General features: G+C 36.8%; 1 protein-coding gene across 13 annotated transcripts in view; it reads right to left on the reverse strand.

Moving 5' to 3' along the window:
* TRPM3 (transient receptor potential cation channel subfamily M member 3) overlaps positions 1-23,502 on the reverse strand; it is a 941,238-nt gene extending 917,736 nt beyond the window's left edge. For all 13 annotated transcript variants that reach the window (XR_009503681.1, XM_059924893.1, XM_059924892.1 and 10 more), the window contains exon 1: positions 23,434-23,502. Coding sequence is in view for 12 of the 13 variants with exons in the window: in XM_059924893.1 (XP_059780876.1) it covers positions 23,434-23,457 (24 nt within the window). In the remaining variant the exon portion in view is untranslated. The remainder of the gene's footprint in view (positions 1-23,433) is intronic.
* Positions 23,503-23,812: the final 310 nt, after the last annotated feature.

The following is a 23,812-nucleotide window of genomic DNA, read 5'->3' on the forward strand; positions in this document are numbered from 1 at the left end:
CAGAAATCTAAATGCTCTGGTAAACTGATACTGCATATATGTCACACTGAAAGGAAGACAGGCAGAATTCAATTGCTATTCACCAAAATCCCCTAATGAGATAAATGTAAAAGGGGTCTATTCAAGTAGGGAAAGGCAGGAGACATTTTTTTTAGAAAAAGATCAAACACCTTTCTATGACTTAAAAATCCCTCATGACCTTGTCACTCTCTACCTTGATCTCCCTATCTGCCAACACTCTCCCATATACATCACACACAGGATTCTAGTGGTTCTGTTCTCTCAGGACTCTGAATCTTTGCAGATTCTGTTCCTCTTCTTTGGGCAGCTCCCACTTCCAGCTAACTGCCAGTCATTCAAGGACCAAGGAGCACATTCACAGGGAAACCTTCCTGACCTTCTTTTCTTTTCAGGCCTGGCCTTTGTACATGCATCCCTAGTGCTCTCTAGTAATTTGAAGAGTATTGAGTGTGTTTTCTCACCAAACTTAAAATCTTGATGGTAGGAAGCATTCATTTTTTTCTTTCCAGCCATAACCCACAACTAAGCACCTAAGAGAGCTGAAATAATATTTATTGAGGAAAAATAGTTAACTATTTAACAGATGAAAGAATGAATGTTTAAGTAAATAGCTGAATCCAAAGGACAAAATAATGGAAGATGTTTTTATGGCAAGTTGGGCTGCAATGCAGAGAAGTGGGATCAGGAAACTAGTATTGGATTTAATTATACATAAGGAGTTTGCAGGAAGACAACCTAGTTCCTGGCAGAGCTGGGGCATTAAACAGCGCTTCAGTCAAAAAATGACATGGCAGAAACTGGAGTCCTCAGTAACCAGAGAAGGGGAGTAAAAAGAAGTTGATCATAAAGTTAGAAGTGGTCAAGTTGTTGTCACCCTACAGAACAGGACAAGGAGTCATTTATTGTGAATCCAATAATAAGCAGTCATAGCAGGAACTCAATAAATGGAGAATTAGGCTACCAAGTTTGGAGTGAGACCAACAGCAAGACTGACTTGATGCTGTACTGGTAAATTATGCACGGTGGGCTCCCTATGTGACTCTCACCTTTCTAAGATTAAAAGGAGGGCTGCCCTCTAGACCCTGAAGTGGAACTGCAGTCAGAAATGTGCACCAACCATGCTCAACCTCCTAGGACTGAGGGATTTAAAAGGACAGAGAGTTCAAGAGGGCATTAACCCTTTTATCATTGTTTATTTTATAAATATCTGCCATACCCATTCCTACTAGCCCAGAATACTATTAGTGCTTTTATTTCTTTTCTAGTGGATATTCATCATCATAATCCCATTTTGGAAACGGTTCTTCCTCTACCTCACAGAGCCTTGCTTCCACCAGAATGAAGGTGAACATGTGACCCAGACTGGGCAATCAGATTACATCATCCCTCTAGGCAAAGTGATTATTCAAAGATGGGCACCAAATCCAGGTAAGGCTGATCAGAGTTTCCCTACTAGATTTTGCTGAAATTCCTAGCAGAAAGAATAATGTAAGCCTAGATCAGTCAGTGGCCAGCCATCTTTGCCTCTTCATGGAAAGAGTCTTCTTAAACATGAAGCTAACACAGAGAAAACCCGAGTTGAGACAGACCAATTCTCATTGGCGTCAATTGTACCCCAGCATCCAGTTGTGCCTCAATCTTGGATTACGATATTTACTTACATAATAAAATACTTTATTTTTGCTTAAAATAAGCTGTTTTGAGTTCTTGTTACCTGCTACCAGAAAACAAAAACACTTATTGAACTTTCTCCAATAAAATAACATGCAAAACATCTAGCAGAGTGTCTGGCCCAGAATAGCCCTCATATTAGTTCCCTTTCCCCCATTCACAAAATTCTCATGCCCACTTTTCTTCCTTCAGCTTAGGGTATCCTTTTATCAACAATATATCTGTGTTCAGAACTCTCTTGTACATGAAAAACAGAAATATTTTTAGAAAAGAATTCTCAGCTCTCTCAAGGAATTTGTATTTTCTTAGATGATGAAGATCTCCATACTCAGAGTTTATCCCAGGCATCTAGATTTCATGAGGAAAAGATAAGAAACTGATTATTCTCCTGGAACAAAATGTTCCTTCAACATTTTTATCAATACTAGGCACACATTTTCCTTTAACCTTTCAAATGTTTCAGGTATTTGTTTCACCGAAATAGGGATAATTTTCTTGTTCAGATTATTTTGGGGGTTGCTGTCTGAAGCAGATGAGTTAAGATAAGAACTCTAAAATGTAATCACATCTTCAGGATCCAAGGTTTAGTAACAATTAATAGACTCAGATGGAAAAGATTTTTATTAATGTATTCCATAGTCTAGTCTTCATTTTTAAGATAAGTTTACTATATACAAGTAAATATATAGCCACTAGAAAAGCTGGATTTGTTTATATTGCTAAGTAAAATATAAGACTATAAATAGAATAAGCTGAATCACAATACTAACCCAATATTTGGGAAGTCACTACCACATGGTCTTTTACTTCTTAAAATATGACCCTTTTATAAATAAGGATAATATTTCTTCTGACAGGAAATTCTCTTATAAAGAAAAAAAATCAGAGCAAAATTAGAGCAGGACAAAGAACTCTGGTAAGTGCCACAGAAAGAAAAAGAAATCTATAAACAGTTTTAAAATAATAATACAAGAGAATTATAATACTAGATACATAATACCAGGAATGTCACATGATCCTTTACAAATAAACCATACAATAATAATGTAGTAGTAGTGTTAGCTAACACATATTATTAATATATGTCAGGCACTGTTTTGAGAACTTTACATAAATAAATTCATTTTATCCTCACAATAGCTGTATGGGATAGGTACTTTTGTTATTCTCATTCACAGATGAGGAAACTAAGGTACAGAGAAGTTAAGTAACTTTCCCAAAGTCACACAGCTAATTGGTGTCAGAGCTAGTGTTTGAAATTAGAGTAAGAATGTAAACTGAAACTTTAGGAAGGGAGAAATCTCCATAGGTCTGAGTAGTTTAAGAGACATAATGGAGGGGAAGAACACGAGACAGTCCTCAAAGGATAAACAGGATATGGCAAGAAGGCATTAGAAAATGCCATGGGGAAGGAAAAGTGCATTGCATGCTTAGAGAACAGTGATTTGACCAGGTTGCCTGGAGCAACAGCATCACAAGATCACAAGCAATGGGAGGGCAGGGACCAACCATTCCTTACCAGTCCATGGCACATGGTAGATGCCTACTAAATATTTCTGAATGAATGAATGAATAATACTAGATGCAGGGAAGTAATTGGCATGAAGGCAAAAGGTTAAATTAGGGTCAGATTTTAGAATCTCTTTGAAGGAAGTCTAGCCTAGCAGTTACATTCATAGTCTCTGGAGTCAGGTAGATCAGCTTCAAATCCCAGCTCTACCACTTATGCGCTGTGTGATCTTCAGACTATTACTCAAACTCTCTGAGCTTCTCTTTCCTTTTGTATAAAAGGGGGACAATGGTATCTACCATATAGGATTATTGTGAGGAATAAATAGAACAATGTACATACATAGCCCTTAGTATCTGGTAAATAATGAATAAATGGTAGCTACTTTTGATTGGCAGGCTAAGTAGTTTACCTATCAACTATTGGTAAAATGAGTCATTGAGCCACTGAAGGGGTGTAAATGATGAAGCAGGCACTCAGAAGAGATTAATCTGAAGAGGCAGAATGAAGTGGAGGGGGGGACACACGGGAACAGAGACTGCTTAATGTGTTATTAGAAGAGTCCAATGAAATAAGTGTCTGAATCTAGTCAGTGGCAGCAGAAATAGAAAGAAAAAGTGGAACAAAACTCATGGTTAAAACAATTTTATGTAATTTCCCCTGCTGTGTATTGAACTAACATTCTAGTTTATTAAGTTAGGACTTCCATGAGAAATATATGTTAAAAACTCATTGTAACCATTTATATTAAGTGCTAAATTGATAGCAAAATAAAAAACGATAGGTAAAAATCAACAAACAAGGAGAAATCCTACACAAATATTAATATCTAATGGGCCAACCCATCTTTTCATTTGTAGACTCAACTATTTCAGTCAAATTACACTACTTGTACCCAATCCTTCACCTTTTGATAGCAACAAAATTGTGGCAGTTGTTTATCTTCTAATGGTGTATGTATTATTTTAGAAGGTTTTATGGATTTTTGTGAAAAATTACTAGTTTGGGAGCTGAAGAAAAATTTTTGAAGCCTGACACCATGGGTTAAATCTGGGCCAGTGGGTTAAATCTGTGCCAGAGTACATTATAATTACAGTGCAGTTAGTTTTAGGTTACCTACGGTAGCAGTGTCGTCATAATAAGCTCTGTCAAATGTTCAAAAATAATTTTTGTAAATTACTCATTTAATTGTTTTCATCTTGCATATAGAGACATTCTTTAATTAGGCATGAGTCAACTAACTGTTTCACAGGCTAATTTGCTGATATGAGTAGAGTTTATACAAGAAGCAGAGTGCAACCCTGGAAGATGCTTTTTATAAACCTTCCAGTCTTGCAGGAATGCTCTTGAGTGTTGCCTTCTTCAGCATGAACGCCATTTCTACATGTGGTGAACTACTCTTGTCAAACAGAATAATATATGGGAGGGTGCCATTTCTAACTAAGAATCTACAAAAATATAAGCCACTTTTTGTAGATTTTATTGTCAAATACCAAAGGTACATTAGCATTGCTGACCTGATCAGAGAGAACTTACTTTTTCAGAAGCATCCAGAGATATACACTAAGAATTGGGTTAAGAATTCCTATTTGCCCAAAAATAAGCTTGCCTCTATGTTTATGTAATTACAATGTTCCTGTCTATGACAGCCCCTTTGTACAGGTGAGCAATCCACCACAAAAAGCAGCCCCACTTGGCCCTCCTTACCCTTTCTTGTTCCAAAGCAGCAGGCCCTTTTCTTGAACCTATTCTTTTATGTTTCCTTACCTTCAATTTCCCAGAACTGGACAAAACTCACCAGTTTCATTTTTTCTAGTTTGAGTTTAAGAATTGCAAAGAAGACTAAATGGATCATTCCCATCATAATTTTCTTTCCTGTGTAAACCTGATTTTATTCTTCTGTGCATTGACCGGTAAGACTGATGTCCAATTTCCTCAAGAAATTTTTCAATCACCTTCCTTTTTGTTCATCTCTATCATTGTATTAAGATTCACTGAAGAACAAAATAAGACAAAACAGTAATCTCTTAGGTACAAGAAAAAATTTGCCAATCTAATAAAGATCCAATTAGATTGACAACCACGGCTTGGGTATAAATTCTAATATTCTATGAATAGAAACTTATCTCATGGCCTCATCCAAAGCCTTCATGTTGCACCAAATATTAAAGCAATTTACTTTCCTACTGTTAAGAAAAAATGCCATCACAAAAAAATAAAAAAGAAAGGAAAGAAATGTACTTCATAGTTACCAAATAGGAAATAAAGGGGGGAAAGTGTATATGTTTTGGAATAAACTGCCCTTACCAAGTTTCCCAGAAATAAGTATACTTGAGCCCTGACAAACCCAAGCACAAATGAAGTGTCTGGACCAGGACATTTGAGTTGCCTGACTGGACAAGATGGTGGGGTCTTCCTTTCAGGTACCTTCTCTAGCATGGGATTTCTTCATTTGAAGAGACACTGGGCCCACAGTGGGTCCACATGTGTGGAACAGGAAGGCTGCATTTGAAAATACAGCCATTGTGGATGACACAGCAACTATGAGGCAAGAGGCCAGGACAGTGAACATCATGAAGCTTCAATGTAAACACTTCAAATGGTCTTCAAAGATTATTGCTTAAAAAAAAATCACAAAACTATGTACCATCTATACTTTTAAGTTAACATTTAAAGTTGTTAACATTTTAAGTTAACATTTAAACATCGTTATATGTTTAATAGTTGCTACAGGTGTAATTCATGGCGTATATTAAAATGCATATGACTTAAATATTTGTTTTTTCAAAACCTTAGAACTGAAGATTTAGCTCATTTGATTTAGAGAAAATATCTGTCATATTAACCTGATAGGTAATGTCGGTCCTCGTTGTCAAATCCATCAGCCAAATCAGATTTATTTTTCATCCTAAAGGGCCAGGTTTCATTTTCATTTTAAATATATGTATTACCACACATGCCTATGACAACCAGGTCACTTCTGAATTCCTATCTAAGATAGAGAGTGAGAGAGAGAAGCCACAGGGACTCGCCATGAGTTTACTGCATGAATGACATAAGGTGCCACTGCCTCACCACCTATTTCTTACTGAAAACATCTTTGCCTTGCTCTAACTACTTATTCCCTATGGAGTTATGGATTCTCAACTGTCCCTTTGTTTGGCATCCAGAAATTTACCCAACTTAGGGTCATTCACCACAGTAAGAATCAGCATGGGGAAGAGGTTTGCCTTCCTTTCATAAAATGAGAGAAGTGTAATGTGACCATACAATGCAGTTTTATCCAAAATAACCCCAGTTCACACTTGCTGCCTCACCATAATTATTAAAATAGTTCCCTCATTCACTCTCAGAAGTGTTCCAATTTGAATGATAATTACATGGTAACCCAAGAAAGGGCAATCGTGGAGGGTAGGATTGTAGAAACCCAACAAACCTCAGGCCCACCGGTATTAGGGGAAAGTATACATAAATGTTAAGAGTCTGGGACGTCTTCATGCTCCCCCAGTGTGTGTGAACCCCCATGTGAAGACAGCTACCTTGGAACACTGTTTTACCTGACCAGAACTTTCGCTCTGAAGTTTTTCTACACCAGACCTAAAATTATAAACAAAGTACAACTGTAACCCGAGCCAATGCCAAGGCCCATTATTTACTGAGAATCACTTGGAAGTCAGTCTGTTGTTATCCATGAGATGAAATAACACCCAAAGTCTTTTGCCAGAACCCAAGGATGACAGAGTCATTCAAGACCCAAATACCTCCTACTCAATAATGCTATCCATAATGACTAAGTAGGCACTCCCTGCACATTTGTTTTTAAACTGTTTCTAGGCAGAGTCCACTGCCAAAATCCACATGGATCCATCTCCCCAGAGATCAAGGCTCCTCACAGGCACACACTGCAGGAGCATAAGTCTTCTGTGTGTAGAGAGAACATTCAGCATCTGTAAGCACTGGTGTCAAAATGGAGGCAGGCAGAAAAGAAACACTGAGGAGGAGTCCATACCAATGTTAGCACATCTTGGTTTGGAGTTTCTTCATCTTTGCCACAGAGAAAATGGGCCCCCCAGATGAGATGATGATACTAGAAAAGCAACTTCCTATCCAGAATGGTCTTCCATGACCCTACAAGCCATCACAACTTACACATACATTGCCACAGGCCACACGCTCACCCCAGCACATCCATTCTGCCCGTGACCAGAGAGTGATCTGCAAGTCAGGACACACACCTCCCCCCGACACACAAAAACACAAGCACACACTGTTATAGAGGAGGGTGCTGTGGTATTGTCAAAAAACACTATCAAGCTGGAATCCCAGAGAAGCAGAAATGTGCTCTGGCCGTGCCCCTGGCTGGCTGGGTGTCTTTGGGAGACTGAGTTAGCCTCTCGGACTATCAGTTCCCCCATCAGTGGCAGAGGTGTAGTCATGCCCATTTTGGAGGGTGTTGTGTGGTGTCCATGAAGTGGTTTGTAGGCAAGTACTCTGCAGTCTGAGCAAGACGGCATAATTCCAAAGAGTTTTCTTAATCATGCACGTGACTCCTTCTGGCTCCATCAGAGCATGCCTCCTGCCTTTGATGAGTGGTGGACAGTCGCTGGTTGGTTAGTGACCTCTTTGTTCGCTGAAATATGTTTTGGAAAAGCTCTAGGTCAAATAGGATGGACTTAAGAACGTTATGCAATGGACTAATTTGCAAAAGCCACCATGAGGCTCTTCACTGAATGTACAGATTTAAGGACCCTGTAAGAAGTTCCTGGGATACCCCTGACCTATTACTTTTGACTTTAGTTATGGGCTTTGGTATTGGAGACATTTTGTGGGAGATACTCTGCTAGAACAATGTCTTACTATAAGGAAATTCTGCATCATAATAAATATAATACCTCAGAACAGATACAAAAATCCCCAGGCCCTACCTTAGAACTTCTGATTCTATAAACATAAAAAGGAGAGTAGTAATCTGTACTTACAGTGTATTTACAGACACTGTTATTCCTAACATCAGGCAAATTGGACAAATATTGCCCTAGGGAATGGCAAATTAAAATAGTCACACTGAAGCTTGTACTTTAGGTGAGTGACTAAAATTGGTTAATGTAAAATAGCAGAACATGAAAGAGACAGTCAAGTTACCAACTGGTCCTCAATGAAAGGTCTGAGGTCATCTATCATCGTTAACTAGGAATGAGATAGAGAAGCATCAGGAATGGCTGTCCAGTTAAAGCTTCTTCTAACAGCAACTGCATGGATCACTCTGGTGTGGTATTGAATAAAAAAAACAAAACTTCAAACAAATATTCATCATAACCATATTTCATGAGCTCCAAATGTTGATTGAGAAGAGGAGGTAACATATACTAAGCCAACAGGTACAGCTGTCCAAGTTATACACTGCACAATTTAAGGGTTGCCATTCATTTTGATAATGGTAGAATGAAATCCCTCATACAATCCCTAGAGTTATATGTACAAGCCTAGTTAGTAACCCTGCATGAAGTGGGGGACTACCATGAAACCCACACATTTCTAGAACCTGAAGACAAAAGTGTCATGCTTATTTTACACTGACTAATTTTTATGTAGAATATTTAAAATATTTTTTAATTTGTAAATTTGCTTTCAAACTGATACTTCAAAGCTACGGGATATCAATAGTAGAAGGAAATAAAATTGAAAAAATTCTTGAACAATGTACCTGCTTTACTTGAAGAGTGAACTAAAAGGAAATTTAGAATCTGAATTACCTAGTTGAAGACAGCATTAGTTGGAGAAAGGTGTCTAGATGTTGACCAGATAGGAAAGCTACAGGTGTAAGAATCGTTGGTGGTGTCTGGCACATAGTGGGGGCTCCATCCGTTCATTCAAGTGTTTATGTTCTCAATAAACTGGTTTTTGAGCATATATTTTGTGTTCCCGGCTTTCCTCTCTGATGCACTGCAGCTCCTCATCCTTGGCCAGAAGCATGCACAGAATACCTTCAGCCTTTACTCGAACCCTTAAGCCTCCCTTCCTACTCTCAGCTTTATGGACAGCCTTCCTGTCTATTCCAGTTTCAAAGGCAGGACCCCAAATAAAGCATTACGGAACCACTTGAAGCCTAAAAGAAATAAAGATAAACTCCCAAGAAGGAATCCTAGTTACATTATAAAACTGCAACAACCACACAGGCGTAGCCATCAGAAGCAGAAGCCTATGAAATTTTAGTAGGTTGATTCTTCACAGCTATTTGCAAGACTATATTGTAGTATTATAGCACATTTTCCCATCTGCTCTTAGCATCACAGTGTGAAAGCCTACATAACCACAAGGCAGAGCCCCTAGATATAATCAAAGCTAAATTTGAGCTCAAAGAAAAAAAGGCCACAGTAACTGATTTTACATTAGAAAGAAGTCTTAAATGAAAATTGTCTGCTGATAATTCTTGGCAGACTCTGATTTTGTGCATGCATTTATACAATTATACAGCCTCTGATTATTAATGAAAGAATTTGTTTTACATGAAAATATCATTATGCCTTCCTGTTAGTTTAAAATGGTGATTCTATTTAGGGTTGAACAAATATTTCAAAATATCATATTTCAAAATGCCTTTAATCTAACTCTACATAGTTTATTAATTGAACTACTAAAGACTTGATTCTATGTCATTGTTTTCAATATCTACATTAGGAAGTCTATGGCATTTTGAAATCAGAAAATGACAGTCTGTCATCAGTGTTTAGAACACAACTACTATAGAGAGAGCTGTGAAGCCTGGGATATATTTAAGATCAGGGCTGGGAGCAATGAAAAGAAGATTGGGAATGACCAAGAAACAGAAGACAGAATTCCTGACAAATATATGTGAAATCTAGCTATAGACCCAGACCACCAAGTCATGAAGCAGCACATCTGCAGTACAGTCATAACTACTAGTATTCATTAATGTCATACAGAAGAGAGGTGTGGCTCTAAGGTGTCAACAGCAACAACAGGGAGCAGCAGGCACTGTTTACACGTGGTAACTGACAATCTTAACTTGCAATGTATAGTTGAGGAAACAAAAGCTCAGAAAACCAAGTATCAATATGCAAATGGCTGTTAAAATTTTAACCAACTCTGCCTGACTTCACTGCTTATGCTCTGTCCACTAGACAATACTACCTACCCTAAAGATGAGTGAACTGTAACCAGGTATTAAAGGAATTAATGCACAGGCAGAGCCAACAGAAGGCAGAAGAACAGACAAATTGGTTTATGTGATACAGAAGTTTGGGGGAGGTAGGCTGCGGCAGCTGATTGGCAGGGGTTGTTACTGTAATCAAGCAGAGGGCACTGGGTAACAGTTACAGCTGCCCTGCTTATCACAGACAGTCTTCACACACTCTCTCAATGTCTATTCACAGCCCTGCTGGGCATGATATCCACAGCCTTGGCTGTCCACTTGGAATCACCTGGAAAGGAAAACTTTTTAAAACTATAAATGCCTGAGCAAAACACCCAAGAATTCTCAATAAATCCATCTGGGGTGAATCCCAGGTATTGATGTGATTTTTAAAAATTGTTCAGGTGATTCTGATACACATCCAAGGTTGAGACACACTGACCTCAGCATAACGTTTTTTAAACTATGGTTCAAAACACTGGTATTCAAAAGAAGGGATAGGATAGCTTTCAACCCAATTTTTTTTTTTTCCTATTTTCAAAGGGAAGCAATGCGTTAATGAGTAAAACATTACTAAGTCAATCTCTCATGAGTTTTCTTCACCCTTTGGTTGCTGCTACCACTTGTTTATAATATAATCTCATATGAGATTATGTGTGATTGAGCTCCAAAGATACGTTTAATAATTCTAAGTTTGTCTTATTGTTATTATGCTGTGCCACAAAGAACTCTCCAGTGTTCAGGTCCTCAGCCACCTGAATAAGTTTGGGAGCCAGCACTGCAGCACCTTGCAGGTGGGAGGAGGCTGTGAGGAGGCTAAATTGTGGAAATGGTGGGGGGGATGGTCTGTACACAAAAGACAAAGGAGAAGGATACAAAACTGAACTAGTATGCCTTACAACTCTCAGGAAATCACTATGAATATCAGAAGTTCGGAGTGCCATTTGGTTGCTCACCTCTCAAAAGAGATTTTTCCACAAAATGCCTAAATGGCACCACTCAATTCATCAAGAGTTGTCAGGTCTTTCACAAGGGAATTCTCATAATGAGGTGAATGAAAAACAGAATAGAATTGTGTGATTTTATGGCTTGATGGCTAAAGATTGATGCAAAGACCCACACTAAAAAGGATATATTTTGCTTCTGCTCATACTATCTTTACATCAATTCTAGGAAACTCAGTTTCTGTAAGCATAATGCCAAAGCAATAATTTTATCTGTAGATTCTGATGGTATGTCTGACTGATTAGAAGCTTCATTCTCAATGCTAAAAATAATGTAGATGGGAAAGAGCACTAAAAGTAGTAACAGCCACAAAGGCTAAGGATAGAAATAAAGAGAGAAACCACAGAGTTACTCATTTCTTGCTAAAATATTACACATTTTTCTTTTTGCCTTTAGAACATCAGCCTGCTTTTGTGGTTCTGTGTGCTTCATATCATTGACTTAATAAATATAGAAATTATTGGCCCAATGACTGACAGGGAACTGATATCTCTTTTTTTTCTTTCCTCTGAAGCTTGATAAATGTCACATGCAATGCTTTGACCATGTTCTACTCACTTATCTTTCAAGAAAGATATTTCTCAGTATTCTGTGCTCTACATTAATAAGAAAGATCTCATAAATGAAGGAGTTTCTGCCAATTAAAGGACTGTTTTCTAGCTTCCACTTACCAGAGATCTCTATGATCTTTTTAACCATATGCTTCATACAGTATCTTTTGAGAAAAAGTAAGATGATATTTCCCATCACTTCTCTATTGTGCTGTTTAGCATTTACCATTTTATACAAGTCCCTACCTCAACTTGAACAGAAATTAAACTTGCAATTTTAATATACCTCCATTAGGCAAGGCTAATCGGTATTTAAAATCGGTATTAGAAATCGGTATTTAAAATCGGTATTAGAAAGCAATTTTTAAAGAAGTTTAATCATCAGAAAAATGTAAATCAAAACCACAATGAGCTATCACCCCACACCTGTCAGAATGGCTATCATCAAAAAGTCTACAAATAATAAATGTTGGCAAGGATGTGGAGAAAAGGGAACCCTAGTACACTGTTGGTGGGAATGTAAACTGGTGCAGCCACTATGGGAAACAGAATGGAGATTCCTCAAAAACTAAAAACAGAACTACCATATGATTCAACAATTCTACTCCTGGGTATATATCCAAAGAAAACGAAAACAGTAACTTGAAAAGATACATGCACCCCAATGTTCATAGCAGCATTATTTACAATACCCAAGACATGGAAGCAACCTAACTGTCCATCAACAGATGAATGGATAAAAAAGATGTAGTATATAAATACAGTGGAATATTACTCAGCCATAAAAAAATGAAATTCTGCCTTTGCAACAACATGGATGAACCTAGAGACTTAGTGAAATAAGTCAAACAAGGAAAGGCAAATAATGTATGTTATCACTTATATGCGGAATTAAAAAAATAAAACGAATGAATATAGCAAAACTGAAATAGACTTACAGATATAGAGAGCAAACTAGTGGTCACCAGTGTGGAGAGGGAAGAGGGAGTGGCAAGACAGGGGTACAGGATTAAAAGGTACAAACTACTATACATAAAATAAATAAGCTACAAGGATATATTACACAGCACAGGGAATATTGACAATATATTATAATAACTTTAAATGGAGTATAATCTATAAAAATATTGAATCACTATGTTGTATACCTAAAACTAATATAATATTGTACATCAACTATACTTCAATAAAAAAATAAAATGAAATACAGTTTTTTAAATAAAGTTTAATATGCTTCTCATTGGTACATAAGGTTTCCTTTAACCACACACTCTGAGCTTTTCTTAGCTTGTAGTGAAATGCTCTTCCAGGAAGTTGGTCCTAAACTTTCAGTGCGGTTTAAATCAGTTGACCTCAAGCTGCCTCTCACTCTCAGCCAAGTTTCTCTTCAATGAGCAGTTAAAAGTCTAAGCGTTTCCCCTAGGTTACATACTTAAAATGTAAAACCTTATTTACCTTTCCCGTTTGTGAATTCTGTTTTTTACTTATTTCCTTTCTAGGTATTGAAGAAAAAATGGCCATGAAGGAAATAATTAAAGAGAACCCAACCAACCCCCTCAATATCACCAGCTTTCCTGAAAAGGATACATAATATTGTTAGCAGCCACATCCACTGTCTCTTCGACTTTTCAAAAATCTCAAACTATCTTTTATAATAGCTGTACTTCTGTGACATCCTTTCCCATTTGCAAAAGCTGCAACTCGACACCCTTCAACATAATTTCCAGAGTTTTTGCTTAAAGGCTTATATGCATGTTAAACAGCATTGTTACAGGCTTTTTATCAAAGCCCCAAATGGTTTCACTGCTACTTCTATACTATTTACAGACAGGAAGAAAGTGAGAAAATCAATATATCCAAAGCCACAGACTAAAGTCAAACTAAACCCAGAAAAAAAATCACCTAAAATATACCTTTTTCCAAGGTCAGTTGTCAAGAGGATTAACAATAATGATGTTATACAATCGTTTCTTGAACACACAGTATCTATAAGCTCTAGGGTTATCTGTCCTGGCATACTTTCCAGAACCTCCCCAGGCCAAGTTTAGAACTCTGCCTACCTTCTCTCCTAACATGTGTGTGCCAAGTGGTATTTATCATATCATACTGTTACTGTGGGGTTACTAATAGTTGTGAGCTACTTGATGTTAGGAACCCTAAAATCATAACAATTTGCTTTCTCTGTCCTCCCAGAACACTATTAAATACTGTTTCCTTTGCAAATCACTCACTTCTCTACATACATATGACTTGATTCATACAGTTTATTTTATCCATAAATACACATATTTTTAGTCTCAAATCAGCAGAATTTAATAGCTTATGACTCTCCTCCTAGCTATTATTTATCTTAGTTTATTGTTTTCAGTAGCATACCAAGATGACATGTGATATGTTTACTTGTGAGTGTCAATATACTTAACCATTCTTTTGCCTTGTGCACAGCCAAAATTTTAGTTGAAAAACACCAACATAGGTACAAATGATTGAATTTTATATTATTAGATTTTATCACTGACTTATTTACATATAAATATTTCTTTGCTATAAATTATCAGCTCTAGGTCAAGATCTTCCCCACAATCTGGAAACCATTTAGACCTCTTAGCTCAACTTTAAAAGCACAGTGTTTTGAATTGCCTTTGTTAATGATGACAATAATGACAATGATCAACAATAATACTGAAGAACTGATGACCTCTTATTTTCACAACTCAGGAAATGTCCTAAAAATTTTCCTCCAGAGCTATTATACCTACATTCATCATTTAGGATTATTAGACCAGTCGTACTACATATCAGTTCTGCATTAACCTGGGTGCACTGGATAAACGAAACTCCTAGACAGTGGAATCTTAGCCATCCAGGTTAATTTCTTCCACATGAAACTCTCTGTAAAATACCAAGTAAAAAAAATCTACTGCATGAAGGTGAGGAGTGGGAGGAAGGTGTATTTCATCTCCTTTCAAAGTATCTGAAGCACAAAGTGATGACTCCTGAAACACCTAAAGCAATGATTCTCAAAGTTTACCTGGAGATGCCTGTTGAAAGGGCATCCTAGGGCCTTACCTCCAGCAATTATTATTTTGCTCCCACTTTGATAAACACTGATAGAGACAAGCTGCAAAATGAGATTGGAGCAGGAGGGGATCTACATAAGTTAAAAACTAAATCAGCCACCTTAAAAAAAGTGTCCATCGACAGATGAATGGATAAAGATGTGGCACATATATACAATGGAATATTACTCAGCCATAAAAAGAAATGAAATTGAGTTATTTGTAGTGAGGTGGATGGACCTAGAGTCTGTCATACAGAGTAAAGTAAGTCAGAAAGAGAAAAACAAATACTGTATGCTAACACATATATATGGAATCTAAAAAAATGGTTCTGAACAACCTAGGGGCAGGACAGGAATAAAGGCACAGATGTAGAGAATGGACTTGAGGACACGGGGAAGGGAAGGGTAAGCTGGGACAAAGTGAGAGAGTGGCATGGACTTGCATATACACTACCAAATGTAAAATAGATAGCTAGTGGGAAGCAGCCACATAGCACAGGGAGATCAGCTCAGTGCTTTGTGACCACCTAGAGGGCTGGGATAGGGAGGGTGGGAGGGAGATGCAAGAGGGAGGAGATATGGGGATATACGTATATGTACAGCTGATTCACTTTGTTATAAAGCAGAAACTAACACACCATTGTAAAGCAATTATACTCCAATAAAGATGTTAAAAATAAATAAATAAAATAAACAATGTCCCAACTGGGAAGCTGCCTGAGAATCAAAAAAAAAAAAAAAAAAAGTGAAAGGATGGTTCAATCCCACAATCAATTTTAACTTTCCTATTTGGTATAAATTCTATAAAAGGTAAGGTCATGACAGACAAATGACGAGAAATGAAAATCTGGTCTGGATAAAACAATAGCCATAGTTTGGCAGGTTATGCAACACCACCCAACAGGGCTTGCTGTAAATCAATAATCTCAAAGGCATTTTCTCTTCAAATGCCACCAGATCAAATGGCACTCAGAAAATAGCTTGCCTGTGAAATTTTAGCCTCTCTGCAACAATGCTGATTTCCACATATGCCAAACTGTCAATTTAAAACTAGCAAGGTCTCCCAAAGTTTACAGAAAAGGTTTTATTAATGAATTTTAGCACACATCAACTGCATCCAAAGAAACTAACGGAAATGGAATTGACCTACAAAGAATACAGGAATGAGAAAATAATTTGGACATCTTCCCGCAGAATTCCCAACTCAAATCTATACATAATCCAGGGTTCTACACAATTCATATCCTTTTAAGTATGCAAGTCAGGAACTTTTCTCCAGTTCTTTGGAAACTTATTAAAAGAAAAAGATATCCTTGGCGTATGTTTTATTTTCCGTGTACTGAAACAAAACTACATTGTTATTTTAGCAACTGTGATTGAAAGAACAACCTAAAACAGTTCCTATTCTATTCGCTTCCTGAATCACTTCCAAATATTTGTTCTTTGGATAGCTACATATCTGAACATTTTGCTTTCAAGGAGATGCTTAGGAACTTTGAGGTAAAGAAGCAGCACACCCAGACATTCGTGTCTACAAGGAGTGAATATGCTGTGAAAACAATTGTGTGCTAGTGCTCAGGTTGCACAGATTCCTAGCTTTCCACACCTACTCCAGGCTACTGTCGACAACCCATTCTCTCAAAACTACAATGAGATACCACCTAACCCTGGTCAGAATGGCCATCATCAAAAAGTCTACAAATAACAAATGCTGGAGAGGGTGTGGAGAAAAGGGAACCCTCCTACATTGTTGGTGGGAATGTAAATTGGTACAACCACTATGGAGAACAGTATGGAGGTTCCTCAGAAAACTAAGAATAGAGTTGCATATGATTCAGCAATCCTACTCCTGGGCATATATCCAGACAAAACTATAATTCAAAAAGATACATGCACCCCTATGATCACAGCATCTCTATTCACAATAGCCAAGACATGGAAACAACCTAAACGTCCATCAACAGATCAATGGATAAAGAAGATGTGGTAATATATATATATATATATATATATATAATGGAATACTACTCAGCCATAGAAAAGAATGAAATAACGCCATTTGCAACAATATGGATGGACCTAGAGATTATCATACTAAGTGAAGTAAGTCAGAAAGAGAAGGACAAATACCGTATGATATCTCTTATATGTGGAATCTAAAATATGACACAAACAAACTTATCTACGAAACAGAAACAGACTCAAAGACATAGAGAACAGACTTGTGGTTGCCCAGGGGGAGGGGAAGTGGAGGAAGAATGGACTGGGAGTCTGGGGTTAGCGGATCCAAGCTATTGTACAGAGAATGGGCAAATAATAAGGTCCTACTGTATAGCACAGAGAACTATAGTCAATATCCTGTAATAAACCTAATGGAAAAGAATATAAAAAAGAATGTATATATATGTATAACCTAATCACTTTGCTGTATAGCGGAAATTAACACAATACTGTCAATCAACTATACATTAATAAAATAATTTTTTTTAAAAAACTCATCCTCCTAATGCTTTAAAAAAAAATGAGGGCAACTACTCCCATTAGGCTCAAATAGTTACAGTATTTTGCCGAAGATGCTCAAGCTATTTGTTATGTTTATGTGATTTTAACTTCACATAGAAATCTAAATTGAGAACAAAGCCTCAATGGTAGTGACCATGGCCTAAACACTCGAAATGGGTTTACACTATTTCTTTTGTTTTAGAAATTATGGAATCTCTAGTAGGAAAAATTTCATGGCAAACTGCTTCATTGATTTACCTAAAAATGAAACTTAAGGTTGCAATGCAGAGGCCTGTTATAAATTGTCTGAGGTTTACGAGTGTGCATAGTTTAAAGATATCATTTAATAACTTACTTAAGTTTTCATGTCCTACCTGTGTGCAAATTTTCCCCATCATCTGATCCAGGACAAACATCACATCTCCTATTCCGCACTCAACACAATTTTCTATATTCGGGGTGGCTGATTTAACATGAAGTCAATTTCCTAAACAGAGTTTTGTTCTTTAAACATCTAATGCCCCTGATTACGATGCATTCCTTTTTCCTCTAAATTGTAAGAGAGAGAGTTTAAGGATGATTTTACTTTTCTAAGACTACTTAAATCCAAAGAGAAAAGGCAAATTTATTGCAAAACCAAAGAGAAGTAAAGCCCTAGGTTTTTTATTGTGTTTTCACAATTAAAATACCGTGGAGATAAATCTTGAGAGTCCCCAGTGACAACAAGCCGAAATGGCATTAGATATGGCATACCACCTTAATATGCAAAGATATTTCCTTAGTTGTCAGTTGTAAGAAGTAGTTATTAATCTAAGAGCACCAAGATAAAACTAGTCAGCTTGTAAGCCTAATGTGTGTGTGTGTGAGATCTTTACCCAAATCCAAGTTACTTTCAAAAATATCCTCCCCCCAAATTTGCTTTTGTTTGCAGATTCTAAGAGCCATTTAAAATATTATTAAATTCTAATTTATAGGGGTATGTATCAAATAAAAAATATAATAACTATCAGAAATTAGCACAAAAATTAATTCTCTGATTTGATATTTTTAAATATCCCAACAACTTGTGTATTTATACAAAAAAAGTGTCAAATCTACTTGTTTCATTAGTTTTTATGTAATGGTTTGCTCTATTACATATACATTTCATATTTAACTTAATATTCTCGGAAGACAAAGCTTTTGTATTGTCTTTGACCTTTTAAAGTATGCACATATACAAACCCATGCAGAAATTTTTATACACTAAGACAAAATATTGGGTATGTCATATAAAATACTCTTAAGAGTCATAATTACTCACATTATGACCTGTCATATACTTTTTTAAAAAATATGTAATGGGTGAGATCACCAATGACAGGCAGAGAAAAGGGCTACACAGAAAAGCCTTTAAGACTAAAAATTATTTTAAATTACTGGGACAGGCACAATAATGTAGAGAATGCCTTCAGCTCATCTTCCAATGATTTAAAAACTGCTGATGCCTCAAAGAAATATTCAGAACAATATTGTGCTTGGAGGGGGTTTTATTTTATTTTTCATTTTGTACTGCATCCATCTGGAACAAATCTCCCTGGGTGTGTTACATCTTGAAAACACAATTAAAAACATTAATCAGATCTGGCCCACCAGATCACATAACCTTGGTTGCCCAGCACTCTCTGACATTCTCTAACTAGAGCAAGGGGGAAAATTGCTGAGATTTTAAGAGTTGTTTCAGGTGTGGTTTTTGGTATGGCTATTCCAGGAAGGAAGAAAATCTGGGTGACTAAGCAATCCTTGTCTCTTTACCACAATACCTAACCAACCTGTGTGTGATAAACTAAAAGGTGACTGTCACTGAGACTTCAATTCAAAAGGAAAATAGAACTATCGACATCTTCTCATTAGATACCTTCACTAAGTAAGAAAAAGCAAATAAAAGGAGAGGCAAGAAAGACCCCAATTATATTGTTGGCACACAAATGAATAAAAAACTTATTTTAGTTGTTTTTCTCTTCTTAGTTAAGGATAATTTTCATTTTTTTGATTCTTATCAATAAATATTATATACAGATTATTTTTAAGTCAAACAAAAATCACTCATAATCCCATGATCTCAGCATCCAGAGGATAGCCAGATTATCTTCCTTCTGGTATTTTTAAAATATATCTGTTATCTAACAGAATTGCAGTCAATTTCAATAAAAAGAATTCAGCCAGGTGTTTGCCAACAGACAAGGAGGCAAGGAGACTTTCCCCTGACCTCACTCTTGGTCACCTGGGCTCTGGTCACATTCCTTTCTCAGTTTTGCTGCTGGGACGTAAACTGATTCGCACAGCTCCCATCCCAATTTCCAGGGTCTAGTCACACTTGCATCAGGCTCTGCTGGCCTTGGTATTTCTCCTACCTACACAGCCTGGGTTTCTGATGCTCTAAAGATAAGGCCACCACTAGGACATGCAAGGTCTTTGTATGAAACACAAACACACACACACGCACAACTACACAATTTCAAAAAGGCACTGTTCCTTTTTGAGACAGCCTCCATCTGCCCTGTTCATCTGGGGCACAAACTGCACTGCCCAGCTCAGGTAGCCCTGGCCGAAGAGATAGAGTAACACCATCAACTCCATAAGTACTGCTCCTGGGCTTCTCCCAGTCTCTCAGCCTGGCTGCAAAGCTTTACTGAGTGATGCAGGCCACCACCAACACTGTTAATGTTCCATCTTCTTTCTCCACAGTTGTTTATGTGGTCTACCACCTCTGACAGTTTTAGAAAGACAAATACTAATATTTGGGAGAGGCAAGGACAGAGTACTTTGGCTTCCTCAAAAGCAGCACCCAGTAAAGAGATGGAAACCCAGTTCCCTGTTTGGTATAGACAGTGAGGTTGTAAATTAAGAATCAAACACAAGAAAAAGTATAAAGTGGATTTCTTCCTACTTTCTGGTCACACTGAACCTTGTGTTACAGATATTTTCTAGCCCAGTGAAATGTCTCCCAGATCTTAGCAACAGGTTGACTGTCAGTAGTGGTCTTTGGAAGTATAATGAATTCATCTTTTAAAATGCCTTCCTAAGAATTTTAGTGTAAGGTAGGAAACTGTTGCATCAGGGACTGCTAGCCAAATGTTAATTTAAGCTAGTAGCTAATAATTAATATTTAAAAATCCATCATCCCCTGCTGATTTTATAACCCACCTAAAACCACAGACCTCAGCTGACACTACTATTGCTATATTAGAGGTAGTAGTATCAGAAGTACCTTGAGAATTTTAATAAAGACAAATATCCCTCTTGCTTGCAAATATACAAGTGGGAGGAAAAGTGTTCTAAATGATTTGTAAAGGAGACTCTTTACAAGGTGCTCCCTTGATGTATTAATGGCATATTAAGTCTTTTAAATGAATCTTTGTAGAACTCAATCAATATATTAGCTATAATAATAGGTGTTTCCAATGCTTATCACTAAAATTAAAATGAAGGTGTTGAAATCACTCAAAGAGCCTCTTTTATCCATTTCCAAATGAAACATTCCATTTTGAGAAGTGAAAACTCATTTGTAGAATAGGGAAGAGCCAGTGTTTTCAATACTGCATTGTACCAAGAAAATCCTGCTGTATCCACTTACTATAAAATGAACCTTTAAATGTCAACAAATGAATATTTTAAAGAATTATGGCTTATCCACTTAACAGACTATCATGTATTAACCTAAAAATAGCCAAGAGTGCTTAAAAATAATTAATGTTTTATGGGAAAAATCAAAATATAGTTTGTACACATTATGACTCCACTTTTTAAATTATACATGCTTTATAATAATAAATACATCATAATATTTAATAGTTCTCTCTGCCTATTGAGACTGACTGGTTTTTATAATTGTTTTTGTACTTCTCTACATCTTCTAATTTAACTACAATGAACATGTACCATGTTTAAAGATTTTTTCAAAAAGTAACATGTATTTTACTTTGAATTAAAAGACATCTCGATGAAGTTTCCAGCTCCAAAGTACCTTGTGAAACACATACCCCAGTCAATGTCTAATGAAATTAATTAGAGGCTTTATTTTACAAATTGGATGGCTTTACTTTATAAATGTAAATTAAAAGATGAAAACTTAAACATATACCATTGGGTACTGAAATAAGAAAAATGGTAGCATTTTACATAGAAGGCCAAAGATGGACAATCACAGTTTCTTTCCAAAAGTCAATTCATATTCCAATTACCAAATTAAAATGTTTCTGAATTACTCCTCAAATTTGAGGAGAAACAAATAAAATGGCTTTTTGATGCATAGCTCTAAACTGTTTTTAAAGCTTCATTTCCAGAAATTCTATACACATAGTTTAAAAACTAGAGTTTCTCTTGCAATTAGATGTGTACACGTATTCACTTGCCTTCTGTTGGAGAACCAACCAACGCTATAGCTCAGCACTTTTATACCTGAATGAGGACCTCATTTGTAATTCCCCTCATAAGCTGCTTGGTATGAATATGAAATGAAAAACCTACCTTTGGGGGATCCTGTCCTCAAACCTACCTTTTATGGAGCTAACATCTTAGAGGCTAAGAAAATGAAAATCAGGTCAACGGAAGAAAAAAATACATCAAGGAGGTTAGGACTTATTGGAGGAAGACATCAATATCCATGGTCAACTGTGATTTAGAATTATGATGATGACAGTCAGGAGTGTTTGATGTTTAACCTTTATACATTATTTAATTCAAGAGCTTCTTCCACACTCACTTTCTCCTTCCCCCTCCTCAGCAAGCCCCTTAAAGTTGTCAAAGGAAGATTCAAACTTGACCAAAATGACGAATTATTAAATAGTTCTCAATTAAATTTGTGGATTAAAATGATTTCAGGTGGAAATTAATTTTTATATATATTATTTTAACCAGAAAAAAAAGTTAACTGAAAGCAACTAATTAGTTTAGAGAACAAATAGAAAAAAAAAAAACTCGGATTAATCAAGATAGATTTTTTTCATGCTTACAGACATCATCAACAACCGAAATGTACCATAGAACACATTTGCCTTGTTAGTTCTATCCCCTTAGCATATTTAAAAATTTTCTGATGCAAAATAGAGAAGTGAGAGGGATCAAGAAGTCATTTAAAGCATGTCAAATTAAAGAAAAATAACTTTAAAGTACAAACCATTTACAAACCAGCCATTTCCCAATTCTGGTCAAAATAAAATTAAAACTGCAACTTAAAAACTATAATGTTTATGATTTTTGTGTTCAGAAAACTGGAATATTCAAATACTATCACTTACTTTTTCTACTGCAATCTACAGTAAGTAATTTTACATTCTTTTACAAATAAATAGAAATTTTAAGAAAATTAACAACTGCTAAGTTACTGATAGAAATAATAATTAACCATTTTTTTGCCCCAATCACTGGAATCTAAGCTATTTAAAATATTGCAACGTACACTGAAAAGAATATGCCAGTCATTTTCCCTACGCAATGTCTTTATATTTTAAGATATAACTTCAAATTTGGAAACTGAGATTAATCTTCATCTCACACCAAGTACTGAAATTACTGAATGCTTTGTAACATATCTTTGTTTCTCGCTACGAAATTGACAATTAATAGGCAATCAATCATATCACCTTACCATTCTATTAAATAAATATTTTCAACTATGCCCTTGACTCCTACCACCCGAAACAGAAATACAACCTCAGGGCTCACTGCACTAACACATTCTCCACAGGATCATCAATGAGGACACTTAATGAGCTTTATAAAGAACTTTTCACAATTCAGACGAGTTTAATAGACCTAATCCTCTTCTGCAACTTCCTTCTAAAGTTTTCTAACAAATCTCCAACAAGGATCAAGCCAGGAAGAACACTTTGGTGTCCTAAATTTAAAAGGCTCCTTTGATCTCCTACACCACTTAGCAGCTGCATTTCTGTACACTTAAAAGAAACACGAAACTCACCAGATTTGTTTGTTTGTTTTTCATCTGGGCAACCTTCAAACAGAGGAAACTACGGTGACTCCAGCTGTCTCCTCATATCCTTCTGCCAAATCCGGGAGGTGCGACAGGTGCAGGCGAGCGCAGCCGGCGTGCGGAGGAGCAGGACTGAGGGGTCGGGAGCCGCCGGGGCGGGGCAGGGGGGAAAGCCCAGGCAGGAGCCTGCCACAGGTTGGGGCAGCGATTGGCTTTGGGCGGCTCTGTCTTCTAGCTTTGCCTCCAGTGGCGTGGTGAGTTAGCAAATGACGGCTAACTCCTGTGCTCCGAGGGCTGACTCCTAGAGAAAGCCCCAGTACTCCGGTGTCCACTGTGGAGCTGAATCAATGCAAAGAGGAAAAGCTGG

The sequence above is a fragment of the Balaenoptera ricei genome, chromosome 6 (assembly GCF_028023285.1).
Source record: "Balaenoptera ricei isolate mBalRic1 chromosome 6, mBalRic1.hap2, whole genome shotgun sequence".
In the NCBI taxonomy this organism is placed as follows: domain Eukaryota; kingdom Metazoa; phylum Chordata; class Mammalia; order Artiodactyla; family Balaenopteridae; genus Balaenoptera; species Balaenoptera ricei.